Raw genomic sequence first — 27,832 nt, forward strand, 5'->3', positions numbered from 1 at the left:
CCTTAAATGAGCTCCCAAGGCTACATTCTTCATAGCCCATTAAGGTTGGGAGGTACATCCAAGAACTCTTCCATGTTGACATATGTGAATTCTAACATCCATAAAACAGAGCTGCGTGTGTTGTCTGTTGTGCTCTCAGTGTTCATTTCTTCATCCTGTTGAATAATGGAGAAAATGAAATGTTTTCTTTTGTGTAATGTATGAGACCTGTTTTGCATATTTTAAAAAGCACTTTGGTTTCTGTAATATCAAAATTGTTCCCGTTCTGTCTGTGGTTCTCTCTGTATTTCTTCATTTGCTTGGTTAATAGGGATGTTAGAATATTCTTTGGAGTAAAGCGTGTGAGGCATATGGCGTTCACAGCTCTTGCCAATTCTGATTTCTGTCATAGCGAGATTACTCCTTGTTCTGTCTCTTGCTGTTGTGGATGTTTTTCTTTTCTGGTCTGTTAAATAATGGCAGATGTATAACCTTTTCTGGTTCAAAGTGTTTTCTGTTGTTTTCTGACACTTGTAGGGGGAGGAGTGTCTCAAGGTGTGTGGCCTGAACTGAATGATAAAGCTGGTGGACTAACAGACTACAGGGGAGGCATGCATGAAGCCTCCCGGTCAACCTCTAAGAAAGCTGCTTTGCTTGATAGTGGTGATAAATTTAACCAATACACACCACCCAGTAGCTCTGATAGACTGGACAAAGCAGAAGTCAGTAAAGTAAGTGAAAAAGTTCAGGATAAGCAGGAACCTCCTCCAGCGTCGAAGAAGGGAGCCATTAAGGGGAAAGCGGAAGTCAAAGAAGTAAGTGAAACAACAGTTCAGGAGGCTCTTGCGCCATTGGCAGAACCACAGAAAGCAGCTGATCAGGGGAAAAGTAAGTCTGAGCCTGCAGCCCCTGCAACTTTGGAAAAAGGGAAAAAGAAGAAGGCCGTAGGTGAGAGCATCTAAAGTCAAGCATTTCATCCAGTCTGCATCCATCAGTGGTCTCCATCTCCATATTCATCTCACTGTTGTAGCCTTAACCATTTGTCACTTTCTTCAGTGTTCAATTTCTTTTCCCAGGTTGATGGGGATCCATCTTTTGGTCTCCATATAGAACATTTTTAAGCAGGGGCTATAAAAGCCATTTCATACATTTCTTCCCCGAGTGTATTACGCCTTATATTTATTAACAGGAGAATGTTTAATATCACCATGTAGTAAGGTCACCATAAATTCTTTGTCTAATCTTTGGTAGTTTTGAAACGGTAACTTTAGTTGGGATAGGGGTCATTCGCTCAATAAGCATTTATGAAAAATTTACTATCTACCAATCTCCATGCTAGGCACTGGAGTTCAAAGAGACATAATCAAAACAGTCCCTGCCCTCAAGGATCTTATATTCTATGGGATCAGAATGGAAATGACTTAACAGTACGGGCTTCTTATGATATTTCCATTAATTGTATAAGGGAAAGTTTTCACCAAGGAATAATTTACATTAGCAGAACAGTTTTGCTATCATCATAGGTGCTATCATCTTTTGATGATTGATGCTCAGGTTTTCACCCTATATTTTAACTAAAAATCAGCCATGTTGTTATATCATATTAAAGATATCATATAATATTTTCTAGTATTATACCTGGAAGAGTAAGCAGAAAATCTGGAAAGTAATCATGAAAGAATGGCTAAATTGGACTGTATGATATCTACTTTTAAGCAGCTGAAATGCAATGAGTAGCTTATTATCCTACTGGTTTGTTTGTAGTCCTTGGGTGAAATTGGAAATTTCAATGGTATAAGATAGTATAAGCTAAACCAAAGTTGCCCAGACTACAGAAAATTTTAACTAAATACCTTCTCTACTGTAGTACTTTGGTGGATTTGCAAATGTCTTGAGGGAGGGCACATTTTCCACTGATGCAGGTCACAAATAATCCCTCCACCCTATCTCATCTTGTGTAATTCTTGTTCATGACTTTTCATAAGACCCCCATAGAAGATTCATCTACTTCTACTCAGTGGCAGCCAGAAAAAAATCAATATCTCTATCTTATTGGTGAAGTTCCTCTGTGTACTTAGGTGGGCTGGTCTTTGGACTATAGACACACTGTCTGTTGCTAGATATATACTGAAAACTTTTCTCAATTGGTAAAATTTGAAGGACCCCAGGCTCTGCTGCTCCAGCCTTCTAGAAATTCAGAGGAACCTCCCTCTACCTCATGTTAAAATATCAGAATAGGGCTTTTTTAGAGGACTCTTTCTATAATATTTTTAAATATGGAAAAATTATCCTTCATATCTAGATGATTTTTCTTCAGTGCTATCATCTAAAATTACATTTTCAATGACTGATAAGGTAATGAGGAAGGTACTCTAAATCAGGTGAGAATTAAAATACCCTCTGAATTTTATTCAGGTTTGATGTTAAGCATGTTCAGCAGTATTGTGGGAATCATTTCAAAATGATTCTACCACTATGAGAGACTAGTATAATGACTACTATCTAGTCATTATAATAATACATGTAGTGCTTTAAGGTTTGCAGAACACTTTACAATTATTAATTCATTTGTTCCTCACAACAACTCTGCAAGGTAGGTGCAATTATTGTCCCCATTTTACAATTGAGGTAAACAGAGGTTAAGTGACTTGCTCAAGAAGGCACAGATATTAAGAATACAAGGTCAAACTTGAACTCAGGTCTTCTTGACTATAGGTCCAGTCCTCTATCCACTGTACCACTTAGCTGCAATTACAAGATACATCACGTATCAGGGAGAAATGATAGTGATTATGCATGTTTAAAAAATGTTACATCCCACAAAGAGGGGGTAACATTATTGATAAGTGTTTAACTAAGCTCCAGTATCAGCTGTCCTCTACTTGCAGACAGAACACCATGGTTGTGATGTCTACTTTTTATAAAGGTAAGTGTCATAGAATGAATGGGGAAATAATATGCATTTGGAAATATGTGAACACCCCCAAAATAAGCAGGTAGAGGTAGAAAGTGGTGTTCATCTTCTGTACTTGCTTGGTTGCTAACAAAGATGAAAACAGACAAAAACAATAAGCCAAGGGGTGGAGAATTGAGTAATTTTTCAAAATGTTTAGTCATTTTGCCCCTAGTGTTTCTAGCTTGTTTTCACTGTCCAAAGTGAGGGGGAAAAAAGTGACTTTCTCTTTTGAGACCTAATTACAACACATTTTTCTAGTGTGTAAGCTTGATTCCTGGAAACACAACCAATAAAAATATTTTTAGTATATTTCATTTTATATTTCATATTACTAGTCATTGTGAATGGCACCAATTAAACAAATATGATATCCATAAGCTAATTAACTGATTTCTGTCCATTTATATGGTATTCATCTTGCAACAGCTGCTCCATCTCCACCCTATGACATCACTTGTCTTGAGAGTTTCCGTGACTCAATGGTTCTTGGATGGAAACAACCAGAGAAGACTGGTGGAGCTGAAATTACTGGCTATTATGTGAACTATCGTGAGGTCATTGGTGGAGTACCTGGGAAATGGAAGGAGGCCAACATTAAAGCTGTCAGTGACCAGGCATACAAGGTAAGAAGTAAATCTCACAGTATCTTGCCTGGAGTTGTCATAAGAATGACATATTATTCTGATGAGCCCATGCATTTCCTAACCTTGGATTATTGCCCTTGGGTTTTGTTAGTATGATTGGGAAGAGCAGTGTTTTAAATGTACCAAATTTATTTGGTTTGGAAATTCAAGGATTATTTTTGATTTCTGTTTTTCTTATATACTTATTCACAAAAAGTTAAATTAATTGGACCATCCATTGTGAATTTTATGTATATGGTACAAATTAATCTCTGTTTCCTGATTCTCAAAATATAGATGGGAATCCCTACTTAACATGGAACTCCAATCTCTCCCAGTTTCTAAGGGTACTAGCTATAAATTTTCTTGGATAGAGAGGAGAAAACTTTTCTTTTCCTCTCCCTATGAAATGCTCATCTCTGAGAGAAAACTGAAGAGCATCCACAGGAAAACTAGGACATTAATGGCTCTTCAGTTATGCTTTATAAGAATTAGCTGAAGAATCTAGGAAAGTTTAGCCTTTGAGAAGAGAAGACTCAGGGGTTATGATAGATGCTGTAAGCACTTGTAGACAAATTTATGCATTATACAAGGTAAAACTTCCCAATAATTAGTGCTATTCAATTTTTTTTAAACCCTTTCCTTCTGTCTTGGAGTCAATACTGTGTATTGGCTCCAAGGCAGAAGAGTGGTAAGGGCTAGGCAATGGGGGTCAAGTGACTTGCCCAGGGTCACCCAGCTGGGAAGTGTCTGAGGCCAGATTTGAACCTAGGCCCCCCCACCCCCGTCTCTAGGTCTGGCTCTCAATCCCCTGAGCCACCCAGCTGCCCCCCAATTAGTGCTATTCAAAAGTAGAATGAATTGCATTAGTAAATAGTGGTTTCCATCTCTCTGGATGTCTTCACACATAGTCTCAATGATCACTATTTTCTACTAGAGATACAGATTTTGAGCTAAGAACTGGGCTAGTTCATTGCTGAGGTCTCTTCCAACCCTTAAATTCTGTGAAATGTGTATGTCCCTACCATGAAAGGAGTCTAGTTACCCTTCATCTCATTTATTTTTTAAAGTATTTTAAAATATATTTTATATCTATTTTTAAGAGTTATCATGGATTTCTTACAATAGTCATTTCCTGATTTCTCTTGTCTTTCTCATTCGACCCTCCTACAGGTTAGCCAAACCAACCAATACAATATATACCTATTTTAGCAAATATGGCTGTGCCCACCTCCAGGAGGCAAGATTGCTGACTGTAGAAACTGAGTCACTATCTGGAACCACTTAGCTGTCTCTTAGCTGTCTCTTCCTTCTTAGATCATTGGCTCTTGGTGAATTGTGTGTCTAGGGAAGTGAACAGGTGGAATAATGCTGTGTTAGGGCACTTTATCTCTGTAGGGTGAGGAATGATTCTCGTTCTCTCTTCTGTACATCAGAGGGAAGCTCATTGCTTTCTTTTAAGAGAAGATATTTCTTTCAGATATTTAGAATACATATTTACAATTCAGTTCCAGAATGCTAGCAGCCTGAGTGAATATATTTCTCTTTAAATAAGCAATTTACTGCCTCCATTTGTGGTGTCCCTCCTTTATTCTTCCAATATCTCTTTGGAGGCTTGCAGAATAAAAGCTACAATCAACTGAGATTGTTTAGTAATGTCCTTTTACATCAAGACACACCGACACAAGATTTCATAAGTTCTTTGACTTCATATTTTCTCATGTACATTTGAAGTCCAACTGTCACTAATATGTCTCTTTTTAAAAACTAATTCATTTTATTTATTAGAAGATGATTGAGTCCAGCACCTTCATTTTGTGGATGAGAAAATTTATTTTATTTTGTTACATTATTATTTTTATTAAAAAAAATTTTTTTAATTTACCTTCTGTCTTAGAATCAATACTGTGTATTGGTTCCAAGGCAGAAGAATGGTAAGGGTCAGGCAATTGGGGTTAAGTGACTTGCCCAGGGTCACACAAACTAGGAAGTATTTGAATACAGATTTGAACCCAAGACCTCCCTCTCTAAGCTTGGCTCTTTATCCACTGAGCCACCTACCTGCCCCATAATATAATGTTTCTTATGTTACTCAGTGTTCAAATGAATTGTGACAGTAGTTCAAGTAAGAGGACTTGAGTTTGAATATTAGCTCTGATACTACTTGTGGTGACCTTAGGCCTTCTGGAATTCAGTTTCCTTATCTGTAAAGTAAGGAGATTGGACCTAATATCTTCTAAGATGTTTTCAGCTCTAAAGCTACAATCCTTTGATCCAATGAATTGGGAATATTTGTTTTTGACTATTTGGGTGAGTTGGTAGGCTGACAATCATAGCATTTTAGAATATAGCATTAGGGAGTACCTTGAAGATGACCAAGTCTAGCTCTGTCATTTATGGATGAGAAAAATGAGATCCTCTCTAATTTAGAATACGATATCTCTAATTCTCCACTTAAGTATTAAGCAACAGATGAGACTTACTGCCTGCACAAGATAAACTTTTCTGGGCACTTGAATCTGATGAAGATTGAAATCACAGATGTGCATTTATTGCTTCCTGGCACATCATAAACAGTTGGAATTTTTTACCTAGACATTTCCTTCAATATCACTGAAGTACATATGCACCATTTTTATTAAGTATTTCTTTTCTATCCAAGGTGGCTAATGTTACATGGCTATTTTGATAGTGGATACATTTATAGCATTTTTCTTTCCAAAGTGTCTTCTCAAACATTATCTCATGTTCCTAGCAACCCTGGAGCCTCTGGACTGAGTCTTCTGTGTCCTACTTTGCTATTCTTTCCATTTTTGAGACACACAGACAGCTTTGTGGATAAAATGCTGGACCTAGAGACTGTAAGAGCTGAGTTTCAAATCTAATCTCGGACACTTTCTACCTCTGTGACCCTGGGAAAATCACTTAACCTTTTTCTCCCTTAATTTCTTCCACTGTAAAATGGGATAGATGATAATAACAACCATCCCTCAGGGTTTTGATGAGGATCAAATGAGGTATTTGGAGCACATAGCAGGTATTATATAAATGCTAGCTCTTATTATTATTACTTTTAGATAAGAATCAAGTAATATGTAGCAACATGACAGCACCATCTTCATCATAATTCATATTTGCATTAAAATGCTTTACTCGCATTAGATCCTCCCAGCAACCTGATGAGTAGGTTATTTTACTCCCATTTTACAGTTGAGGGAACCAAGGCTCAGAGAAATGATATCATTCATGGATGGTTACACATCTAAATCCAAGACTTCCTGACTCTGAGGCCAGCACCACATCCTCCATGGCATGCTGCTTCTATAAAATCATTACAATAAACAAAAGTTTGAAGTCACAAAAACTTGAGGTCAATCATTTTCTTATTCTTGCAGATAAGCAACTTGAAAGAAAATATGATCTATCAGTTCCAAGTGGCCGCTGTAAACCTTGCTGGAGTGGGGACTCCCTCTCAACCTAGTGCATCCTTTAAATGTGAGGAATGGACCATTGCTGTTCCAGGTAAAAAAAAATGTTTAAAGATCCTTTATATGACTGGGTTCCTCTAAAAATGCATCTAATCTGGTAGCCATGAATACATTCGTGGCTGGCTCAATGTTTCATCATTAATTCAAGCATAGTAAATAAAAGAGTACAAAAGAAATTGAGGGGAAGCCAATGTCCATCCTTAAATACCCAGGAAGCAAGGGAACACACTTGTCTTTCCTTCCAGTCAGTGGATATTTCTGAAACTCCCTCTTTGGATGACTTTCAGTGGGATCCAAGGTGTTCTGTTCCAAGGTGATCTTGAACTTAGGAATTTGTTTGCTAGTTACACAACAGCGAGTCTGTCACCAAGTTCTTCAAATCTCTGAGGAGATCTGAAGAATGGGCTGGACCAGGAAAACCCTAGAATTCTTATCTGGACTCAGGGAGAGAGCAGGCAAAGGAGGCATAAGATTCTACCCTGCTTCATCCTCTCCATCGTTGGCTTGGTCCAGCATGATAGAGAGGTCCTAGAGCACAGATTCTCTTCTCTGGAAGGCACCTCAGAGCTCAGTTTATCATTTTACAGATTAAGAAACTTCATGAGGTGATTTGACCACAGTTGCAGAGTAACTTAGATAGGGATTTTGGTCTTAGAACCCAGGTCTTCAGAGCTCCCAGCTGGTGCTCTTCCTAGAATATCCCATTGCTACATAAACTTTTTGTTTCTTCATTAGTGACAAAGACAAGGGCAGAGGCGTAAGATGGTATGTGTCTGTGTGAGGATGATTCCCATTTGCAATTGTTAAGAGTCAAGGGCAGGGAGATGGCACAGTGAATGGAAAGCCAGAGCTGGAGAGGAGGGCCTGGGTTCAAATTTGACCTCACCAAGTGTGTCACCCTGGGCAAGCCATTACCCCTGTTTGCCTCGCCCTCACCCTTCTGACTTAGAATTGTTACTAAGACAGAAAGTAAAGGTTTAAGAAAAAAAAGAATCAGGAAATGCTGGAGGCAGCATAGCGTGGAAATCCCACTTGACTTAGTCATGAGTTTGAGTGAGGACTCTGACATTGATTAACCATGTGACCTATGACCAAGTACATCATTTCTCTGACACTCTGTTTCGTCATCTGAAAAGACCAGGGTGATGCTGCTGCCACTGTCTTCCTTACTAGGTAGTTGTGGAAATAGGTTTTATAAGCTGCAAAGGGCACTGGTAATGTGAGCTATTACACAATTGAGAAACACCATGGCACACTATGGTTGACTTGATGCATTCAATTCTCTTCAAAGATAATATACAGGGGCAGCTAAGTGGTTCAGTGAATTGAGAGCCAGACCTAGAGATGGGAGATCCTGGGTTCAAATGTGACCTCAGACACTTCCTAGCTGTGTGACCCTGGGCAAGTTACTTAATCCCATTGCCTAGTGCTTACTGTTCTTCTGCCTTGGAACCAATACACAGCATTGATTCTAAGACAGAAGGTAAGGGTTTTTTTTTTTTAAGATAATACATATCATCATAGGTTCATTTGATTGGTGGAACAGAAATAATTTGGTAACCATGTCAAATTGATACTAAAAACAGGCATTTAAGGTTTATAGAGCACTTTTCTTGAACAAAAAAAAATGGAACTAGATTATAAATATTAACTGGTGAAGAAACATGGCAAACAGCACCTAATAAATATTTATTGAACTGAATGGAATTGAATTAAGTGCCTCACTTAGAGTTAAAGAATTAGTGAGAATCAGAATCAAGTTCCTCATTCATAGGAGCCTATATTTAGAATTGGAAGGTGTATCCAAAGGGCACCCAGCTTTCTAGCCCAGCACTCTTATTTTATACTTAAGGAAACCAAGACCTAAAAAAGCTAAGCATGGATCTGAGGGTCCGCAGATAAGATTTCAAATCTGGGTCAACTCATTTTCTTTTCAGGATGTAGCCAGAACAAGCATCTAAATCCATGCATCCAAAAATCTTGCAGAAATGAGAGAAAATGCCCAGTGGGTGATGTTCTTCTGAGGATGATACCTTCCTATGGCTTTTTGAAGGAATTGTACTTAGTAGGACAGAACTTGAAGTCCCTTTTTTCTGAGCATGTTTTTGCCTCTATGTAAATATATAGATACTTATAAGTTTGCGCCTCCAATTTTAAACCATTATACATCATGTGCCAGCTAATGGAGTTGTTTTCTTTTTATTATTTTAGATTTGGGAGAAGTTTTAACTTGCATTTAAGACATGGTTAGCCAATATAACCAAATTAAAATTTTTAAGCAAGCTATTCTAGCTAGGGAACCAAAAATTAGTCCAGAGAGAAGACTATATAAAGTGTACCATGTCAACTTGAACAAGACACAACTTCCTGGTGCCTTTAGTATCATGACCTCAGTAAAGAGGTTTTAATCATTCCTTTTTTATTAGCTGATACTAGCTGTGTGATCCTGGACAGGTCACTTCACCCTGTTTGCTTCGATTTCCTCATCCGTCAAATGAGCTAGAGAAGGAAATGGCAAACAACTCTAGGATCTTTGCCAAGAAAACCCCAAAATGGGGTCATGAAGAGTCAGATACAACTGAAATGACTCGAGAACAAACAACAATCATTCGTAGAGAGTTGTTGCCTAGGAGAGACATCAAAATGATCATGATATACTTGGATTTTCTCTTGTAAATGCTACAGCTTTAAGCACATGGTTTTAAGATTCTGTGTATAATTCATCTTTCTTCTCTCTACTTATAGCATTTATTTCTTGGTTTCTCTAGGACCACCTCATGGCCTGAAGTATAGTGAAGTTAGGAAGACTTCCCTGGTTCTCCAGTGGAAACACCCGGTCTATTCTGGTCGCACTCCTGTAACTGGTTTCTTTGTTGACATGAAAGAGACAAAGGCTAAAGATGATCAATGGCGAGGGATAAATGAGAAGGCAATTCCAAACACATATTTGAAGGTATAACTATTATGGCATTTTTTGAGTATCTAAAAATGTTAAGTTCTGCTGCTGATATTAATTTTAAATGCAGGGGGTAGCTGGATGGTTCAGTGGATAGAGAGCCAGGCCTAGAGATGGAGGTCCTGGGTTCAGGACCCTGGCCCCAGACATTTGCTACCTGCATGACCATGAGCAAGTCATTTAACCCCATTGCCTAGTCCTTACCACTCTTCTGCCTTGGAACCAATATACAGTACTGATTCCAAGATGGAAGATAAGGGTTAAAAAAATATAAATACAATTTCATTTAAAAGGTTAGAGAAATGAAACAAACTCTTTGTATAGAGATTCTCAGAAAGGACTTTATGAGAACCAACACACAGTTTTTCCTTGAAGAGGGAATATTGTGACATCATCATTTGGAGGGAAAATTTGTGAATGTTCTCTATTTCCTAGTGAGAGAAGTCCAAATTCATCTGAAGAATGAGACACAGGGTAAATGTCTATGGGATAAATAAGAAAAAAAATCAGGAAAAATCTGAGGAGGAAGAGTTGTCATAGGTACCTAGGAGGAAGTATGAAGACCCTGGGATGGTGTGCTTTGAAAACTTATGCTGCTGCTCAGACTCTTTGTGGCCCCATTTGGGGTTTTCTCAGCAAAGACACTGGAGTGGTTTGCCATTTCCTTCTCCATCTCATTTGACAAATGAGGATACTGAGGTAAACAGGGTTAAATGACTTACCTAGGTCCCACAGCTACTAAGCGTCTAAAGTTAGATTGGAACTCGGGAAGGCTTATCTTCCTGACTCCAAGTTTATACTCTTTCTATTGGACCACCAAGCTGTCCAATAAAACTTTATATGAGATGAAAAGGAGAAAAAGTGAAAGGCAGAGGAGAATGGAAATGGCAAAAGGAAGCTAGAAAGTTCCCAAAGACAGATTTTGCCTGATTGACAATTTTTCCTGGGGCCATCCTGGACTCATTTCCTTTCATATTGATCACTTCATCAGTTAATTATTCCTTTACATTAAATACTGCAGGGCCTTGCTGTATTTAATTAAGTATTTTGTAGATATTTTGTCACTAAATTTGAGACCATTAGAATGAAAACTCTTAAGGGCAGGAACTATTTTTTTTTAAATTTCTTTAAATTCTCACACATGACAGAGTTGCTGGTATACAAGAAGTGCTTTATAAATGCTTGCTGGTGAATCAATTGATTGACTGATTGATTGATAGATACAGAAATGTAATGATAATACTCTGATAATAGAGAACTCTACCTATTGCTTTATTGGAGAATAATTGTCTTCCTGAGACTACTGCTGGAGCTATGAACAGCTGCAATCTCTTTAATAATGAAATTCTGAAAGCTGGTTAAGAACAGTTAAAGAAAAATAAATAAATTAAATATCTATAGATAAATAAAAATTTTAAAAACAAAAATTGTTGAAGAATTCTGACTATCAGTAAAAACCCTTACTTTCTGTCTTAGTATCAATCCTAAAACAGAAGAACGGCAAGGACTAAACAATTGGGGTTAAGTGACTTACCCAGGGTCATGTAGCTAGGAAATGCTGAGGCCAAATTTGAACCCAGGAACTTTGACTTCAAGCCTGGAACTCTATCTACTGTGATAATTAGCTGCCTTGCCTGCCTTACCCCCATTAATTTTTACAAACAGAATTTCACCAAGTATCGTTTAAGTTTCTCAGATACCCTTACCAGGTCATCAGAAAACTATTGCCTACCAGGGGGAAAGTTTCTTAAAAAGAAAATTGAATGCTTTGCAAATAATCATGGAGAAGTATGCAAAAAAAGAGGCACATGCAAATAGAGCATATTTATAGAACTGTTGACCTGAGTAGTTATTGATATTATATATATATATATGTATATATATATATATATTTAAATCCTTATCTTCCCTCTTAGGGTGTGTTGATTCTAAGGCAGAAGAGGGGTAAGGGCTAGGCAATGGGGGTCAAGTGACTTGCCCAGGGTCACACAGATGGGAAGCATATGAGGTCACATTTGAACCCAGGACCTCCCATCTCTGAGCCTGGCTCTCAATGTACTGAGCCACCCAGCTGCCGCCTTATTGGCATTTTATTGACCTTCAAAGCAAAAGGGTGTGTCTGTTATCCCTTGACTAAGGCAGTTTATTTTTATACATCTAAACCCTTCCCAGATTGTGTTGTAAAAATCTGACTAGTCCAGGTATATCAGCTCCCCATGCCTCAGGGATCAGGTACAGATGTGTCAGGTGACTGTGAGCCTGTTTTTCTCAAACAAGGAAATGTTTCATCTCCTTTCTGTTTTGGTTGGCACTATATAAAGTAAACCTATAGTTTGTTGACATTACATCATACTAGCAAATTAAATTACCATGGCGGTTTACTGGCTTATAAAAGTGGTCAGAATACAAGTTCATTGGCAGGTTAAAATCCATTCTAAAATAGTTTCAGTTTATGCCACTCAATGAGCACTTTTAAAGCTTGAATTTGAAATGCTATTTCATTTTTAAATACCTTTAAGTATGAGGCTAAGGGTGGTCTTTACTTAAGCAAACAGACATTTTTGAGAATACTTTTCTTGAAAAACAAATTCCTTATAAATGAATTCTGCTTTTTCCCTTTTATTTCCATCATACGGAAAAGGGGTACCTAAGTGGCCCTGTGAATAGAGCGCTTGGTCTGGAATCAGGAATATTTTAAGTTCGTATCCAGCTGAGAAGCTTACTAGCTTATGTGATCCTGGGCAAGTCACTTCTTCTCTGTTTGCCCCACTTTCTTCAACTATCAAATGGGGATTATAATAGTAACTTTCTAGCAGGATTGTTGTGAGGGTAAAACAAGATAATATTTGTAAAAATGCTTTAAAGAGTGGCTGGCACATAGAAGAAGCTTTATAGAATGCTTATTCCCTGACTGCTTATCTCAGGGTGTTATTCTTCAAAAGCCTTAAAGCAGGGAGCAGCTGGGTAGCTCAGTAGCTTGAGAGCCAGGCCTAGAGATGGGAGGTCCTGGGTTCAAATTTGAGCTCAGACACTTCCCAGCTGTGTGACCCTGGGCAAGTCACTTAACCCCCATTGTCTAGCCCTTTCCACTCTTCTGCCTTAGAACCAATAATACAGAAGATAAGGGTTTAAAAAAAAAACAAATCTTAAGGCACCATACAAATGGTTTTTGTCATATCATTAAGTACCATTAGTTTGAAGTAGGCAGCATGTCAGTCTCATAAGCTGATGGTCCTGAGTTTGATCCTCAAAGGGGGCTGTGGGAGGAGCTTCTGGAGGTAAAAAGAAGGCACTCAGCTTTTGCTTAGCCTCACCTAACTGGGGTTGTCATTTATCTTCCGTCTGTTATTTGGTCTGAAACTACTAATCTGAGATTCCTTTCAGGATGGATTCTCAAGAGAACAGGGAACAAGCACAAACTCTGGTGTCTCCACCTACAAGCTAATCCTAAAATTGGGGGTTTGTCAGATCCTACAAGGCTACAAGTTTGGGGTTTCTAGATTCCATGTTGACACAATAGACCAAGTTTTTCCCTTATTTTTCCAACTGCCAACCACTGTAGGACATTAGCATCTTGCAGGAACTAACACTAGATGGCCCAGTGGATTGAGTGCCAGGAGGATTCATGTTTCTGAATTCAAATCTGACCTCAGATACTTACAAGCTGCATAACCAAAGGCAAGTCACTTACCCCTATTGCCTCAGTTCCTTCCTCAGTAAAATGAGCTGGAAAAATGGCAAATCACTTCAGTATCTCTGCCAAGAAAATCCCTGAAAAATGACTAGAGAATTAACCCATGGAAACACTAATTAATAATTAAATTCTAACTCAGTAATTGAATTAGGGGGAAAAGTTTCTTATGAAAAAAGGGACTACCTTATAAACAATCATGGAGGAGAAATGTGGAAAAGAGGAAAATAGATAGAGTATATCTACAGAACTGTTGAACCAAGTATTGATATTCTATTGACTCCCAATGTAAAAGGGTGTTTGTTAGTCTGTAACTAAATGCAAGGCCCCATATATTTATGTATCTACACCCTTCCTGAATTGAGTTGCAAAAATCTACCCAAGCAGTCTAAAAGTAGCAACAGTGAGTGCAAAATGTTGGATGTTGGGTGTTAGAACAAATCTCTGTATATCTTCCAGACAAATGATAAGCTGAATGAATAGGGCACAGGATCTGGTGTTAGAGAGATCTGAATTTAAACTTAGCCTCAGACACTTACTAGCTAGTATGACGTTAGGCAAGTCACTTACCTTCAATCAGCCTTAATTTTCCTGTCTATAAAATGGGGATAATAATCTGCCTACCTTGCAGGGTTGTTGTGAAGATCAAATAGGATAATACTTGTAAAGCACTTTGTTAACCTTAAAGTGTTGTGTAAATGCCAGTTATTATTATTGTTGTTGTTATTCCTAGATCAGTTTGCCACAAATGCACCCATTTCAGATAATGGTCTTATCATTCTCCTTTATACTGGGTCTCCAGATTCCAATCATTCTTGATTAATTTTGTTATTTTTTCTAGCTTCATGAGATGCATTGAATGGGTAGATTAGTTAGAGTTATCATTTTTATCATCTTGATTGCCACTTATTATTGCTAAATGACTTGCCTGTAGTCACAGCTAATAAATATTAGAGGTAGGTTTTGAACCTACGTCATCCTGACTCCTAGCTCAATATTAGTCCACTCTGTGTCACTGCTAGAATTGATTTCCTAAAATTTCTAACCATCCTCATCAACCCTCTGCTCTGGAATTTTCAATAGCTCCCCATTGCCTACAGTATGTTGTCTAAAACCTTGAGCCTGGATTCAAAGTATTCCACAATTTGTCCAAACCTCCTTCTCCAAACTTCTCTGCTACAATATCCTTACACACAAACGCTTTTCTCCAGCCAAACTGGCCCACTCTATTCCACAACCGAAAAAATGGAAGTCTCTGGATACTCATATTTGTGGAAAACCTCCCCGACAATTAACCACCCAATTCCTCAGCCTCCTCCACTCCAATGACTCTTTCAACCCCACATGGATGCCTTAGTCTTCACCATCTCTTCGAATTGTACCACCCCCAAGATCTTGAATTTCAAAACCTGACTCTCCTACCCCAACTTCCTATTCTTCCACCTCTCCTGCCCTCTGGAGTCACCAAACACTCATATTGCTGCTCTTGCAGTCTCCCCCCAACTCTGATCCACTTTCCTGCACACCCAGCCTCCACCTTGTGCTCTGCCAATACAAGCATTTCATGAGTCACTACCGTAGTGCCTCTGGCCATCTACCACTCTAGATTAGCTTGAGCCTCATTCTTGGTTAGCTATGACCATCAGATTCCTTTGCTCCTCTTCTTGGGTCGTCAAGCATCATTGGAGAAAGTGGTTAGAGGGGCAGCTAGGTAGTACAATAGATAAAGTGCCAGGCTTGGTGTTAGGAGGACCTGAATTCAAATGTGGCTTCAGTCACTTCCTAGCTATTTGACCCTAGGCAAGTAATTCATCCTCTGATTACCTAGCCCCTCTCACTCTTCTGTCTTAGAATTGATACTAAGACAGAAGCTTTGGGTTTTAAAAAAAGTAGATAGAGTACTGGACCTAGAGTCAAGAGGAGCTGAATTCAAATCTGGTCTTGCACATTTAGCAGTGTGATCCTGGGCAAGTCACTTACCCTCTTTCTGACTCAATTGCCTCAACTGTAAAATAAAGAAAATAATAGCAATTATCTCTCAGGGTTGTGGTGAGAATCAAATGAGATAATCTTTGTAAAGAGCTTAGCACACTAGGAAGTGCTATATGCTAGTGAGTTATTTTTATACGTCACCTTACCTTGCAATTACTTGATAATCCTCCAACCTTACACTTATTTTTTCTCTCATTTTTATAGCCATGGTTCCAAACTTTTCCCCCTACTTAAGCTCTATTCCTAACCCTCATATATAAAACAGATGATCTAGTCTCTTACTCTGCTGAAAAGATTGAGGCTTTTCAAAAGAGAAATTAGGTCACCTAGTTTCTGGTTATGTTCTGTTGCTTAGCTTTTCTTTGCCTCCATTTTCTTCTCTGTAATATGGAGATGAGAATAATTTTACTCCCTATCTAATAGGACTGTTGTGAGGAAAGTATGCAGGAAAGCTTATAATGCTGCAGAAATGAAAAATATTTATATTCTTATGAGAATCAACCTTTTGCATCTAATCTAAAAGGCAGATCTTATTTAGTTCTCATGCTATTTATTTAATGGTGGTAGTTAGGTGGTACAGGGGACAATATGCCAGTCCTGGAGTCAAGGAGACTCATCTTTCCATGGTCAAATATGGCCTCAGACACTTAATAGTTGTGTGACCCTAGAAAAGTCACTTGCCTTTGCCTCAGTTTCCTCATTTTTCAAATGAGCCAGAGATGGAAATGGCAAATCATTCTAGTATTTCTGCCAATAAAATCCCAAATGGGATGTCAAAGAGTCCTCATGGCTGAAAAATTCAACAACAAAAATTTATTTAATATAAATTCCTCTCAGTCATCATAATTTCCTATCTTCTCTTCCAATCTTCAGCGTCATCAACTTTCTACTCTTCCCCTGTGTCACAAAAGAAATATCTTATTCCTCACAAAAGTTAAGTTCCCCTACCTCATTCCTCAACTGACTTTGATTCTCTCATACACTTTTCAAATTTATTTTTTCGGTTATATGTAAAAACACTTCTTGACATTTGTTTTCTGACATTTTAGGATTCAGATTTTCTCCCTCCCCCTACTTGTCCCAAGGCAGTAAATAGTCTAATATAGGTTATATCAGTGTTTTCATGCAATACATATTTCCATGTTGCTCATATTGGGATAGAAGACACATCACACATAGAATAAAAAAATAAAGGAAATAAAGTAGAAGATGGCATACTTTGATCTGCCTCAGACTCCAACAGTTTCTTCTTTGGCTTTGGAGAGCATTTCCATCATGAGTACCGTATGGTTATCTTGTAAACTTACTTTGCTGATCATGGGTTAGTAGTCCTTCACAGTTGATTATCATGTAATATTTCTGTTACTGTATACATCATTCTTCTGGTTCTGCTTGCCTCACTTTGCATCAGTTCATATAAGTCTTGCCAGGTTTTTCTGAACTCATCCTGTTTGTCATTTCTCATGGCACAATAGTATTCCATCACAACCACAAACTACAACTTGTTCATCCATTTTCCAAGTGATGGACAACCCCCTTTCCCAATTCTTTGTTACTATGAAAAGAGCTGCTAAAATATTTTTGTACAGGTAGGCCCTTTTCTTCTTTCTCTGGTCTCTTTGGGATACAGACCCCGTAGTGATATTACTGGGTCATAATTATATGACCCTTTGATTCTGGTTCCACATTGCTCTCCAAATGGCCCCATCAGTTCACATTTCCACCAACAATGTATGAGTGTCCCAATTTTCCCACATCCCCTCCAACATTTATCATTTCCTTTTTGGTCACATTAGTCAATCATATAAATGTGGGATGGTATCTCAGTGTTGTTTTAACTTGCATTTCTCTAATCAATAGTGATTGGGAGCATTTTTTTCCCCAAATAACTGTAGTTTTCATTTCTGCCTTTAAGAACTGCATGTTCATATATCTCATGCATTTTTAATTTCTCACCATTGCTCTTTTAAGATCTGCCTACAAACATGATCTAGTCTCCTTAGTCTCAAAGCTTTCCTTTGTCCTTTTTATCTCATCTACCCTCCAGCTCATAATTCTTCTCCCTTTTATTGTTAAGGTCTTTGAAAATCTTTTCTTTAGCCAATGCTTTAACTTTCTCACCCGCCCATTGTCCTCTAAACTGCCTGCAATTTGTTTTCTGTTGAAACGACCAGTATTGAAACTGCCTCCTTAGAGGTCACCAGTGACTGCCTAAACATTAAATCCAAAGATCTTTTCTAGTTTTCAACCTTTCAGTAACATTTTCTCACACATTCATGCTTATCTCTCTTCTCCCTTGGTTTCACAGATACCACAATTTCCTGGGTAGGTGGGGGAGTTGGGGATAGAGGATCATGGTGGGTAAAACACAAGACCTGGAGTCAGGAAGTCTTGAATTCAAATCCCACCTCTCCATCTTACTAGCAGTGTGACCCTGGGCAAGTCTCAATTCTCTTATCTGCAAAATGGGAATGATAATAATAGTACCTATGATTTAGGATTGTTGTTTGTACTAAATGAAATGGCATATGAAAAGTTCTTTATGAACCTTCAAATACCATATAGATGCAAGCTATTGCTAGCCTTTGTTCTATTCCCATCCCCCTAACTGCTTGCTTTCCCTGATTTATTACCCTTTGTGACCCCTTGCAGTGAGCATCCTCCAAGTTTCTGCCCCTGACCTTTTTCTCTTCTCTTTTAACACTCTCCCTGGATGATCTCATTTAATATTCTCCCCCTCCCCCAACCCCTGCTTCAACTAACACCTTTGAACAAATGATTCTCAAATCTAAAGCTTCAACCCTGACATTTCTTCTGAGCTACAGACCTCCATTTCCATTTCCAAGTGCTTTCAGCATGGTTTAGAATGCTAACTTGGAGTCAGGAAGACCTGGCTTCAAATTCTGACTAGCTGGATAATCTAGGCAAGTCATTTAATTTCCTTTGGAATTTGGTTGCTCATCTGTAAAATAATAACAATAATAGCCAACATGTAGGTAGCACTTTGTGCAGTACTAAGTTCTTTATAAATATATATAATATCTCATTTGGTCCTCATAGCCCTAGGTAGGAGGTAGGCGCTATTATTATCCTCATTTTATAGATCAGGAAAGGAAGGCAAACAGAGGTTAAATTGATTTTCCCAGGGTCACACAGCTAGTGTCTAAAGCTAGATTTGAACTTTTGTCTTCCTGACTTGAGTATGGCACTATATCAACTAGATGAACCCAAGGGAATGGATTTCTTGGGTCCTTTCCAGCTCTAAATGGATGATCTTGTGATCTCTACCTGAATGCTCACTGCCATCTCAAATTTAATATGCCCCAAACCAAGCTTCTCATCTCCCTTCCCCTAAAAGTTTGCCTTTCTGGGGGCAGCCAGCTAGCTCTGTATTGAGAGCCAGCCTAGAGATGGATGGTCCTGGGTTCAAATCTAGTCTCAGACTCTTTTTAGCTGTATGACCCTGGGAAAGTCACTTAATCCCCAATGTCTAACTCTAACTACTCTTCTGCCTTGGAACCAAAACACAGTAGCAATTCTAAGATAGAAGGTAAGCATTTTAAAAAAAACAACAATTTGCCCTTCTATCCAATGTAAAATTTATTTCTGTGGCACTGTTGTTCGTGTCCTTGAGGTCTTTGGTGTTCTTGGACTTTTTTGCTTCTCACCTTTCATATTTGATCAGTTAAAAGTCCCATTAGTTTCAGCATCTTCATCCTCTCTCAATTCCATTTCCCTTCTTACCTCTCATTGCCACCACCTCAGGATGCTCCCTCCTCACCACCTGCCTAGATTAGTTCAACAGTCTCCCAAGGAATCTTTCTCTCTCTCCTATCCTTCTCTAATCCGCCCTTCTTCATGCTGCTGCCAGAATAATCCTCCTGGTAAATTAAACTGGGGGAACTGTATTAGTTTTGAAGAATCAATGTCAAAGCATTTGTTTTTAATTCATTTATTTGTAAATTGATGGAAATATTGGGTCCTGATGTTTTTAAATTCTTCTTTGCTGACTGAGAATAGTTTATAAGTGAATCATCCATTATTCCAAAAGCAGGAAGAAAACTCAGTATTAATGCCACTCTAACCACATGGCACCTGGGCTTCGTGACTCAGGGAGGAGGAAGTAGACATATGCTCATTGTGCTGCTGCTGAAACTTGATTAATGAGGAAACAAGGGGCAACCTGGTACAGTGAATAGAGCACAGGCTCTGAAGTAAGGGCGTGTTGTTCAGCTATATCTGACTCTCCATGATCCCATTTAGGGTTTTCTTGGCAAAAATATTGAAGTTGTTTGCCATTTCCTTCTCCAGCTCATTTTACAGGTGAGGAAACTGAGGCATACAGTGTTAAGTGACTTGCCCAGAGTCACACAGCTAGTATGTTTCTGAGGCTATATTTGAGCCCAGGACTATCCATCTCCCTGGCTCCAGCACCCTTTGTACTTCATAATCTAGCTGCCCTAAGGAGTCTCTTAGAGTAATTTAAATCTCAGAGCACATTTGAACTCGTTTCCCTGATTCCAGGCACAACACTTCACTTTGCCTCCTAGTTGCCTTGAAGTCAGGGGACCTAAGTTCTAAATACAACTTTGTGACTTAATACTTTTGTGACATTTCTCAATCTAAATAGTTTGCATTTATATCAATAATATGGAAATAGGTCTTGATCAATGATACATGTAAAACCCAATGAAATTGCATGTTGGCTATGGGGGGGGGGAGAGGAAGGGAGGGGAAGGACATGAATCAGGTAACCATGGAAAAATATTCTAAATTAATTAATTAAATAAAAATGGTCAATTAAAAAATGAAATAGTTTGCATTTACATAGTGTTTTAAACTTTGTAATACACTTTATGAATATCATCTCATTTTACCTTTACAACAAGCCAGTAGATGCTATTATCCCCATTTTACAGATAAGGAAATGGACTGAGAGGAGTTAAGTGACTTACCCACGGTCACACAGCTAGAAAGTGTCTGAGTCCAGATTTGCACCTAGTCCTCCCAGACTCCAGGCCAAGCTCTCTATGGGCTCCCTAGCACCTCCATTTGTGAGGCTGTTACTGAACCTCAATAACTTTGAAGGTTTCATTCATTTCTAGGTCTGTGATCCTGAGGATGTGTATGTACCAGACAGTAAGGGGGATACACCGGCAGGCCAGTGACTGACAATCACTAGAAAATGTTATTTACAGTGCCATGAAGTTTTACGTTTCTTCTCTTCTCACTCTTTTCAGGTCCAAAACCTCAAGGAGGGTGTCAGTTATATGTTTCGCGTCCGAGCCTTGAACCAGGCAGGGGTTGGGAAACCTTCTGATATTGCTGGTCCCATTGTGGCAGAAACCCGGCCAGGTTTGCTCCTTCCTCTTTCTGCTTCTCCAGTTTTGAGAAAGCCACTTTTGTGTGAAGTCATTGGGAATGTAATGTCTCTGCTTTTTACTGTCCAAAAGGACTATTAGTTGCACTGAACGCTGATTGAATAATTAACAAGTCTGATTGTAAGCCAGGAAATGCATGAATACAGGCTGCCCAGGGCAGGTGCAAGGCAGACTTGGGAGGCTCTGACCCAAGCCCGGGTGCTGGCCTTGTGTCTTGAGGAAGGACAATCTGGGGTTCTTTTAGGGTCCCTGCAGCAGCTGTTTTCCTCACAAAAGGTTCTATGCTCCCACCAGTCACAAAGGCACACAAAAAGTCCTGCCCAATCATAGGACAGACTCTGGCTGCCCAGAGAGCCAGCCCAGTTCATACATAAAAGCTGGGATTTAAGTACTGGCAGCTGCTGAGTTTTAAGAACAGCTGCTCTCAACGAATGACCTAGGAGCTGAGGCTGCACTCTTTTTCCGGGTCATTGTAAGGCCTTGGAGAAACTAGAAAGACATTCTCTCGCTTTTGGAGTATTCTATGAAAGCAAAGGATTTGTTATAGTGTACGTATGGTCAGTTTGATAATGAGAAGAGTGTTTTCTTGTCATTCGATGTTGTACTGGACTTGAAAACATCAAACTTTTTTCCCTTCAAAATAGTCTAAAATCATAATTTTTATTTCATTTTTATTTTTTGGCTATCATTTTTCTTAGACTGAATATTATAGAATGAAAACAATTTTCCGAGGTGGTCCATAAAGGCTAGATATTTTTGGAATTATGGTAAATAGATGTCACCATTTGAACTTAATATAAAATAAAATTGTTAGAAAAAAACAATAATACAAAACAAAAGAATCAGCCTTCAGGCTATTGCATTGAACCTATGGGGCATTTAAACCATGGGACCAGCTTACAGTCCTTGAGATAAAAACTCCAGAACTCATATGCAATGTAATACACCCTGCTATTTTTTTAATCCCTTTCTTTCTGTCCTAGTAACAACTCTGAGGCAGAAGTGTGGCAGGGGCTAAGTAGAGTTATGTGACTTGCTCGGGGTCACACAGCTAAAAAAGTATCTAAGGTCAGATTTGAACCTGGGTCTTCCTGATTCCAGATAAGCCACCTACTAGCTCCTGGATAATGCCCTTTTAATTTTTCTTCTTTTTAAATTAATTAATTAAGAATATTTTCCCATGGTTACATGATTCATGGTCTTTCCCTCCCCTCCTCCCATCCCCCTCTCATAGCCAACAAGCAATTCCACTGGGTTTTACATGTGTCACTGATCAAGACCTATTTCCGTATTGTTGATGTTTGCACTAAGGTGATCTTTTAGAGTCTACATCACCAATCATATCCCCATTGAACCATGTGATCAAGCAGTTGTTTTTCGTCTGAGTTTCTGCTCCCACAGTTCTTTCTCTGGATGTGGATAGTGCTCTTTCTCATAAGTTCCTCTGGTTTGTCCTGGATCGTTGCATTGCTGCTAGTAGAGAAGCCAATTACAATCAATTGTACCAGTGTATCAGTCTCTGTGTACAGTGTTCTCCTGGCTCTGCTCCTCTCACTCTCCATCAATTCCTGGAGGTCATTCCAGTTTACATGGAATTCTGCCAGTTCATTATTCCTTTGAACACAATACCATTCCATCACCAACATGTACCACAATTTGTTCAGCCATTCCCCAATGGATGGACAACCCCTCATTTTCCAATTTTTTGCCACCACAAAGAATGAGGCCATAAATATTTTTGTATACTTATTTTTCCCTAGATAATGCCCTTTTAAACAAGAGAGACAGAAAGGGGCAGCTAGATGGCTGAAGACAAGAAGACCTGGGTTCAAATTTAGCCTTAGATACTTCCTAGCTATGTGACCCTGGGCAAGTCACTTATTCATCATTCCTTAGTCCTTGCCACTCTTTTGTGGGACCAATGCATGGTATTGATTCTAAGATAGAAAGTCAGAATTAAAACAAACAAACGAGACAGAGAGCTGGAGATGTTCTTAGAAATAAATTGTTTTATTACAGTTACAGACTGGACCTAGGATTTCACTGGTATAAAGAACATCCAGGTGAGGAAGCATCATTTTTCACCACCACTATAGGTTGGCCCCTTCTTTACAACTTAAGAGAAGTGAATTCTTAGAGGCACCTCTTAGAGAGTTCCCTAGAGCAATGGTATCAGACTCAAAAAGAAGCAAGACCACTAAACCTTGCATTAGGATCTTTGCTGCCACATATAGACTTGGAAAACCACATGTTAACATCATTGTCCTTTTGCATTTTCATTCTGTTAACTATTTCTCAGTCACATCTGAATCAGGCTCCTGCTGTATTCTGACATGTTACCAGGTGCCACAAATTTGACATCTCTGGGCTAGAGCAATAGGAGGTTAAGTGTTGAGTTAAGCCAGGGCGATGCAGGCAGGCTGCACATGTCAGAGGCAAAATCTGAACCCAGACCTTCTTGATGTCTAGCCCAGCTTTCTAGCCACTAGACACTCTGCCTCTCACTCACTGATCCTGAGAAAACATGAAAATGTCGCTTAAAGACATTTCTCCTTTAGGGAAATCATTGCCTCTTTCTTCCTACCCCTTCATAAACAGCTCTCCATTTCTCTCATACAAATGTGTAACTTAAATGTGGCTCCCCATGCAGAGGTGCGAGGTCACGGGAGAAAAGACACCCCTGGGAGACTCACAAATGTGGCATTCCCCTGACATATCATGAAACTAAGTTTCTAATGAAAGTTTAAAATGAAATCATGGAAGACAGCAGGCTCCGACTCCTTTCTTCCCTTCCCTTAGCTAAACAAACCTCTTCTCCTCAGAGATGCTCAGAACACAATTAGGTTCAAATCCAAAAACAAAGGCACTGGGTTAGAGCCTCCATCACTGTAAGCCTTTGGTAGATTCTAACTGAATCCAGTCAAGCAGACAGTTCCTCAAACCAGTGAGTTCTAAACTTTTTCATCTGAAGAACTTGAATGCATTTATTTTTGTTTTTATTTGCAGCTCCAGCATATTGCCTGGCATATAGTAAAGCCTCCATAAATGCATTTTTATTCATTTATTCAGCAGAAGAAATCTCAAGGGTCAGCTAGCTGCATAGCCCCACCTCCCCATGTGTAGATAATTCATATATGCTGAGGATGACCCAGGTCACTTCCTCCCTGTGGCAATTTTGCTTTCAATGGAGCAACTACCAGTGGGCTGATTGGCAAGACTGGGTTGCCCCAACTTTGAAATTACCTAATCAAACCTTTCCTGGGGCTGCCTTGTTACAACGAGAAGGTTGTCCTTGAAGCACTCATTGGCAAATGAATGAATCTCTTCCCTTTTCCACATCCAAGAGTGTTCTTAGCTATGGCTTTTCCCAAGGCACAGAAGGAAGACATCTACAAGCACTAAAGGGGACCACAGAATCCCGTTTAATGACCACTGATTGAAAGCACAGAAATAATAGCTGGAGTACACAGAGATAAAAATTCATAAGCAGGAAGGTGCATAGAAAGAGTATTAAACTTGAAGTTAGAGGACCTGAGTTCAAATACAAACCCAATCATTTGATTCCCTGTGTGACCTTAGGTAAATCATATAACCTCCTTTTTAAGGTATAATTGTCATTTTATTATATTGGCTCAGCCCACCCATGAACAATTAGTATTTCCCCAATTATTTAAATCTGACTTTATTGATATATAAAGCATTTTATAATTATGTTCATTTGGTCCTGGTTTGGTCTAAACAGGTATATTTCCATGTATTTTATATTCTCAGTTATTTTGAATGAAATGTCTCTCACTATCTCTTCATGCAGGGCTTTGTTGCTGCTATATAGAAACATTACTGATTTGTGTAGGTTTATTTTCTAGCCTGCTAATTTGCTAAAATCTGCAGTTGTTCCAACTAATTTTTTAGTTGAATCTCTAGGATTTTTTGAAGTATACCCTTATATCAGCTGCAAAAAAGAGATAGTTTTTTTTTCTCATTGCCCATTCTCATTCGTTCAATTTTATTTTCTTATTGCTCATGTTTATATTTTGAGTATAATATTATTACACGGTCTCTTTACAACTCTTGCCTCAACCTCATTTGTAAAAATGAAAGAGTTGAACTAGATAATCTTTGAGGTCCTTTCCAGATCTAAATACATGTGATCCAAATTTCTATTACAATGCTTACGTACAGTGTTAGTTATTGTCAAAATGCCCAGTGGTCCTTAGCCTTTTTGTATCCAGGACCCTTTGGCAATCTAGTGAAGTCCCTTCTCAGAATGTTTTCAAATGGTTATGATAAAATACAGGTTAGTCAACACAAACAGACCAGCATTTATTAAACACGTATATAACAAAGGCCATCAATATATAAATATATAACTTTTTCTTATCCAAGTTCAAAGACTTTTCCTGAAATTAAATAACAAATCCTCAAGGATTCCATGGATCCCACATTAAGAACCCCTGCTTTCCACAATGGCCCTGGGATTTTCCCAAAGCAGGTATATAGGGTCAGAAGGGACTTTTGAGGTCAACTAGTGCATTTTGCAGATGAGAAATCTGAAGCACATAGGGGTAAAGTGACTTTCCCAAGGCCACACAATTATTTAGTAGCAAGGCCAGGATTTGGACCCAGGTTGACTAAATACAGACTCAGTGCTTTCTGATTCCTGGTCAGGAATTGTGTTATGAGGTTTACTTATATTCAGTTTAATTCAATACAGCAAACATTGGTCAAGTGCCTGCTATGGGCAAGGACTGTGTTAGGTGCTGGGGAGATAAAACCAACCCACCCCCCCAAAATGGTTCTTACCTGCCAGGAGCTTTCTTCTGGGTAGGGGACACCACTGGCCTATGAACAGTGTTGTTAAATAAATAGAGTAAGCCTTAAATTCTGGAAGACCTAGGTTCAAGCCCTGCCTCTTAGACACTAGCTCTGGGACTATTATTTAACCTCTCATGGGGGGCAGGAGAAGTTTTACAATAGGAGGTGGCCCCTGAATTGAGTCTTGAAAGAAACTGCAAAGGTGAGGAGAGAGTGCATTAACTCCAAAATATATTTACAAAGTAGGAAGCTTAGAGTTAGAATAAAATTATTTTGGTTGTAGAAGCCAATCCTTCATCTTTCTGGGGAAATACAAAATGATTCCTCACTTATTCTTGTTGCCTGTGTGACCTTTATCAGGTGACTTAACTTCTCTGGGCCTCAGTTTCTTCATCTCTAAAATGAACAAATTGGACTAGATAAGTAATAGTCAAAGTAATCTGAATATCCCTAAGGGTACCCCAAATCCTTTCAGGAGAACCATGAGGTCAAAACCATGTTCATAATAATGCTAGAATTTAGAGTCTTCAAATATAATAAATAGACATAACCTAGACAAAAATTCTCTCAGGGGTCCTCAATAATTTTTAAGGGTAGCTATGTGACCTTAGCCTTTACCACTTCTCTATTTTGAAACAGATACTAAGAAAGAAGGTAAGGGTTTTCCAAGATTAATTCATTTTCCTAAAAAAAAGATGTATAAAAGGGTCCTGAGATCAAAATGTTTGAGAACCATTGGATTACATGGCCTCTGAGTTCTCTTCCTATTCCTGAGCTATGACCTTAGATTCTATAATTTCCCTATAGGAATTAGTTCCTTTCTCTTGAGGCTGTACCAAAATGAAAGTCAGTGGCCTGTCTTGAAGTTCATCTTGCAATTTTAAAAGAATTATCTCTTGGGGACTGTTATTGAGATTTCAAATTGAAAACAAACCTTATCATGTAATAGCAAACCTCAAACACACCTCACAGGACACCTACACTGTAATTCTAATTAAGTGGAAAGTTACCTGAACCTGCTGTGACTGGTAGCATTTTTGATCTTGGTCTAGTCAGGAAATGCACAAAAGGATTTAACACAGACATTTCTATGAAGACTAATTGTGCTAGTAATGAAGATCCCAAATAGCAAGACGAATTATGTCCTGCTTTAGCAAGAAATCTATTACTTTGAAACTGTTCAATAGCTAAGAGATTAATGCTTTTATGCTGCTCCAGAAATGCCTACCAGTGGTGCTCTTATTGTTAGCTGACTTTAAAACTATTTATCATTCATTAGCTTGCATGATGAAGGATCACCTAGAAAATCTAAGCCAAAATGAGCCAGTTACCTTCTCTCTGTTTTGGAGTGACTGAGCATATCCTAGCCCTTGGCATCTTGGTCTCTTGGCCACTGGAGGAACAGTGTGAGAGCTCGAGAAGAGAGTTCGTTGCAAGGCAACAACATGAGAGGAAGAGTAAGACCACTGATTTAGAATTAACTAAATGCTAGTATGTAGCCATTAGAGATCATGGAGCTTGGCCCCTTGATTTTATAGGTGTGGAAATTGAGAACAAAAAAGATGAAATGACTTGCCCAGGATCACACAACTAGTTAAGTAAAACAGATGGGATTTGATCTCAGGTCCTTTAAATATATATCCGGTATTCTTTCTGCAGCTTGATATGTATTCCTGTGGATCAGTCTGTAGGTGAGGTGGGGGTGGGAGGGACAGGGAGATAGTAACATTTCCTTTTCTTGTAGTGAAATCCAGATATTCCAGAAAGCCTTCTAGGGCTCAGTGTGTCAGGTAGAACTCAGGTACTAATGAATCAATGAATAAACATTTATTAAGCTCCTACCATACACTGTACTGGCACCAGACTCACCGGATATATACATGTTCTCATAAGTTCTGTTTCCAAAGTTCTAAGTGAGCTGATCAAACCTTTTGCTGGAAAAAGACATGGA

The 27,832-nt window shown here is 38.8% G+C and overlaps 1 protein-coding gene across 2 annotated transcripts in view; it reads left to right on the plus strand.

The window, feature by feature from the left end:
- Nucleotides 1-27,832, plus strand: part of MYOM1 (myomesin 1) — a 181,679-nt gene that overhangs the window by 105,308 nt on the left and 48,539 nt on the right. The window contains exons 18-22 of one of the 2 annotated variants that reach the window (XM_056823747.1): nt 517-927; nt 3,362-3,558; nt 6,954-7,080; nt 9,815-9,999; nt 20,926-21,040. In XM_056823747.1, the coding sequence (XP_056679725.1) occupies nt 517-927; nt 3,362-3,558; nt 6,954-7,080; nt 9,815-9,999; nt 20,926-21,040 (1,035 nt within the window). The remainder of the gene's footprint in view (nt 1-516; nt 928-3,361; nt 3,559-6,953; nt 7,081-9,814; nt 10,000-20,925; nt 21,041-27,832) is intronic. The other variant, XM_056823748.1, reaches the window with a different exon arrangement.

This window comes from Monodelphis domestica, chromosome 3 (assembly GCF_027887165.1).
Source record: "Monodelphis domestica isolate mMonDom1 chromosome 3, mMonDom1.pri, whole genome shotgun sequence".
Taxonomy (NCBI): Eukaryota; Metazoa; Chordata; class Mammalia; order Didelphimorphia; family Didelphidae; genus Monodelphis; species Monodelphis domestica.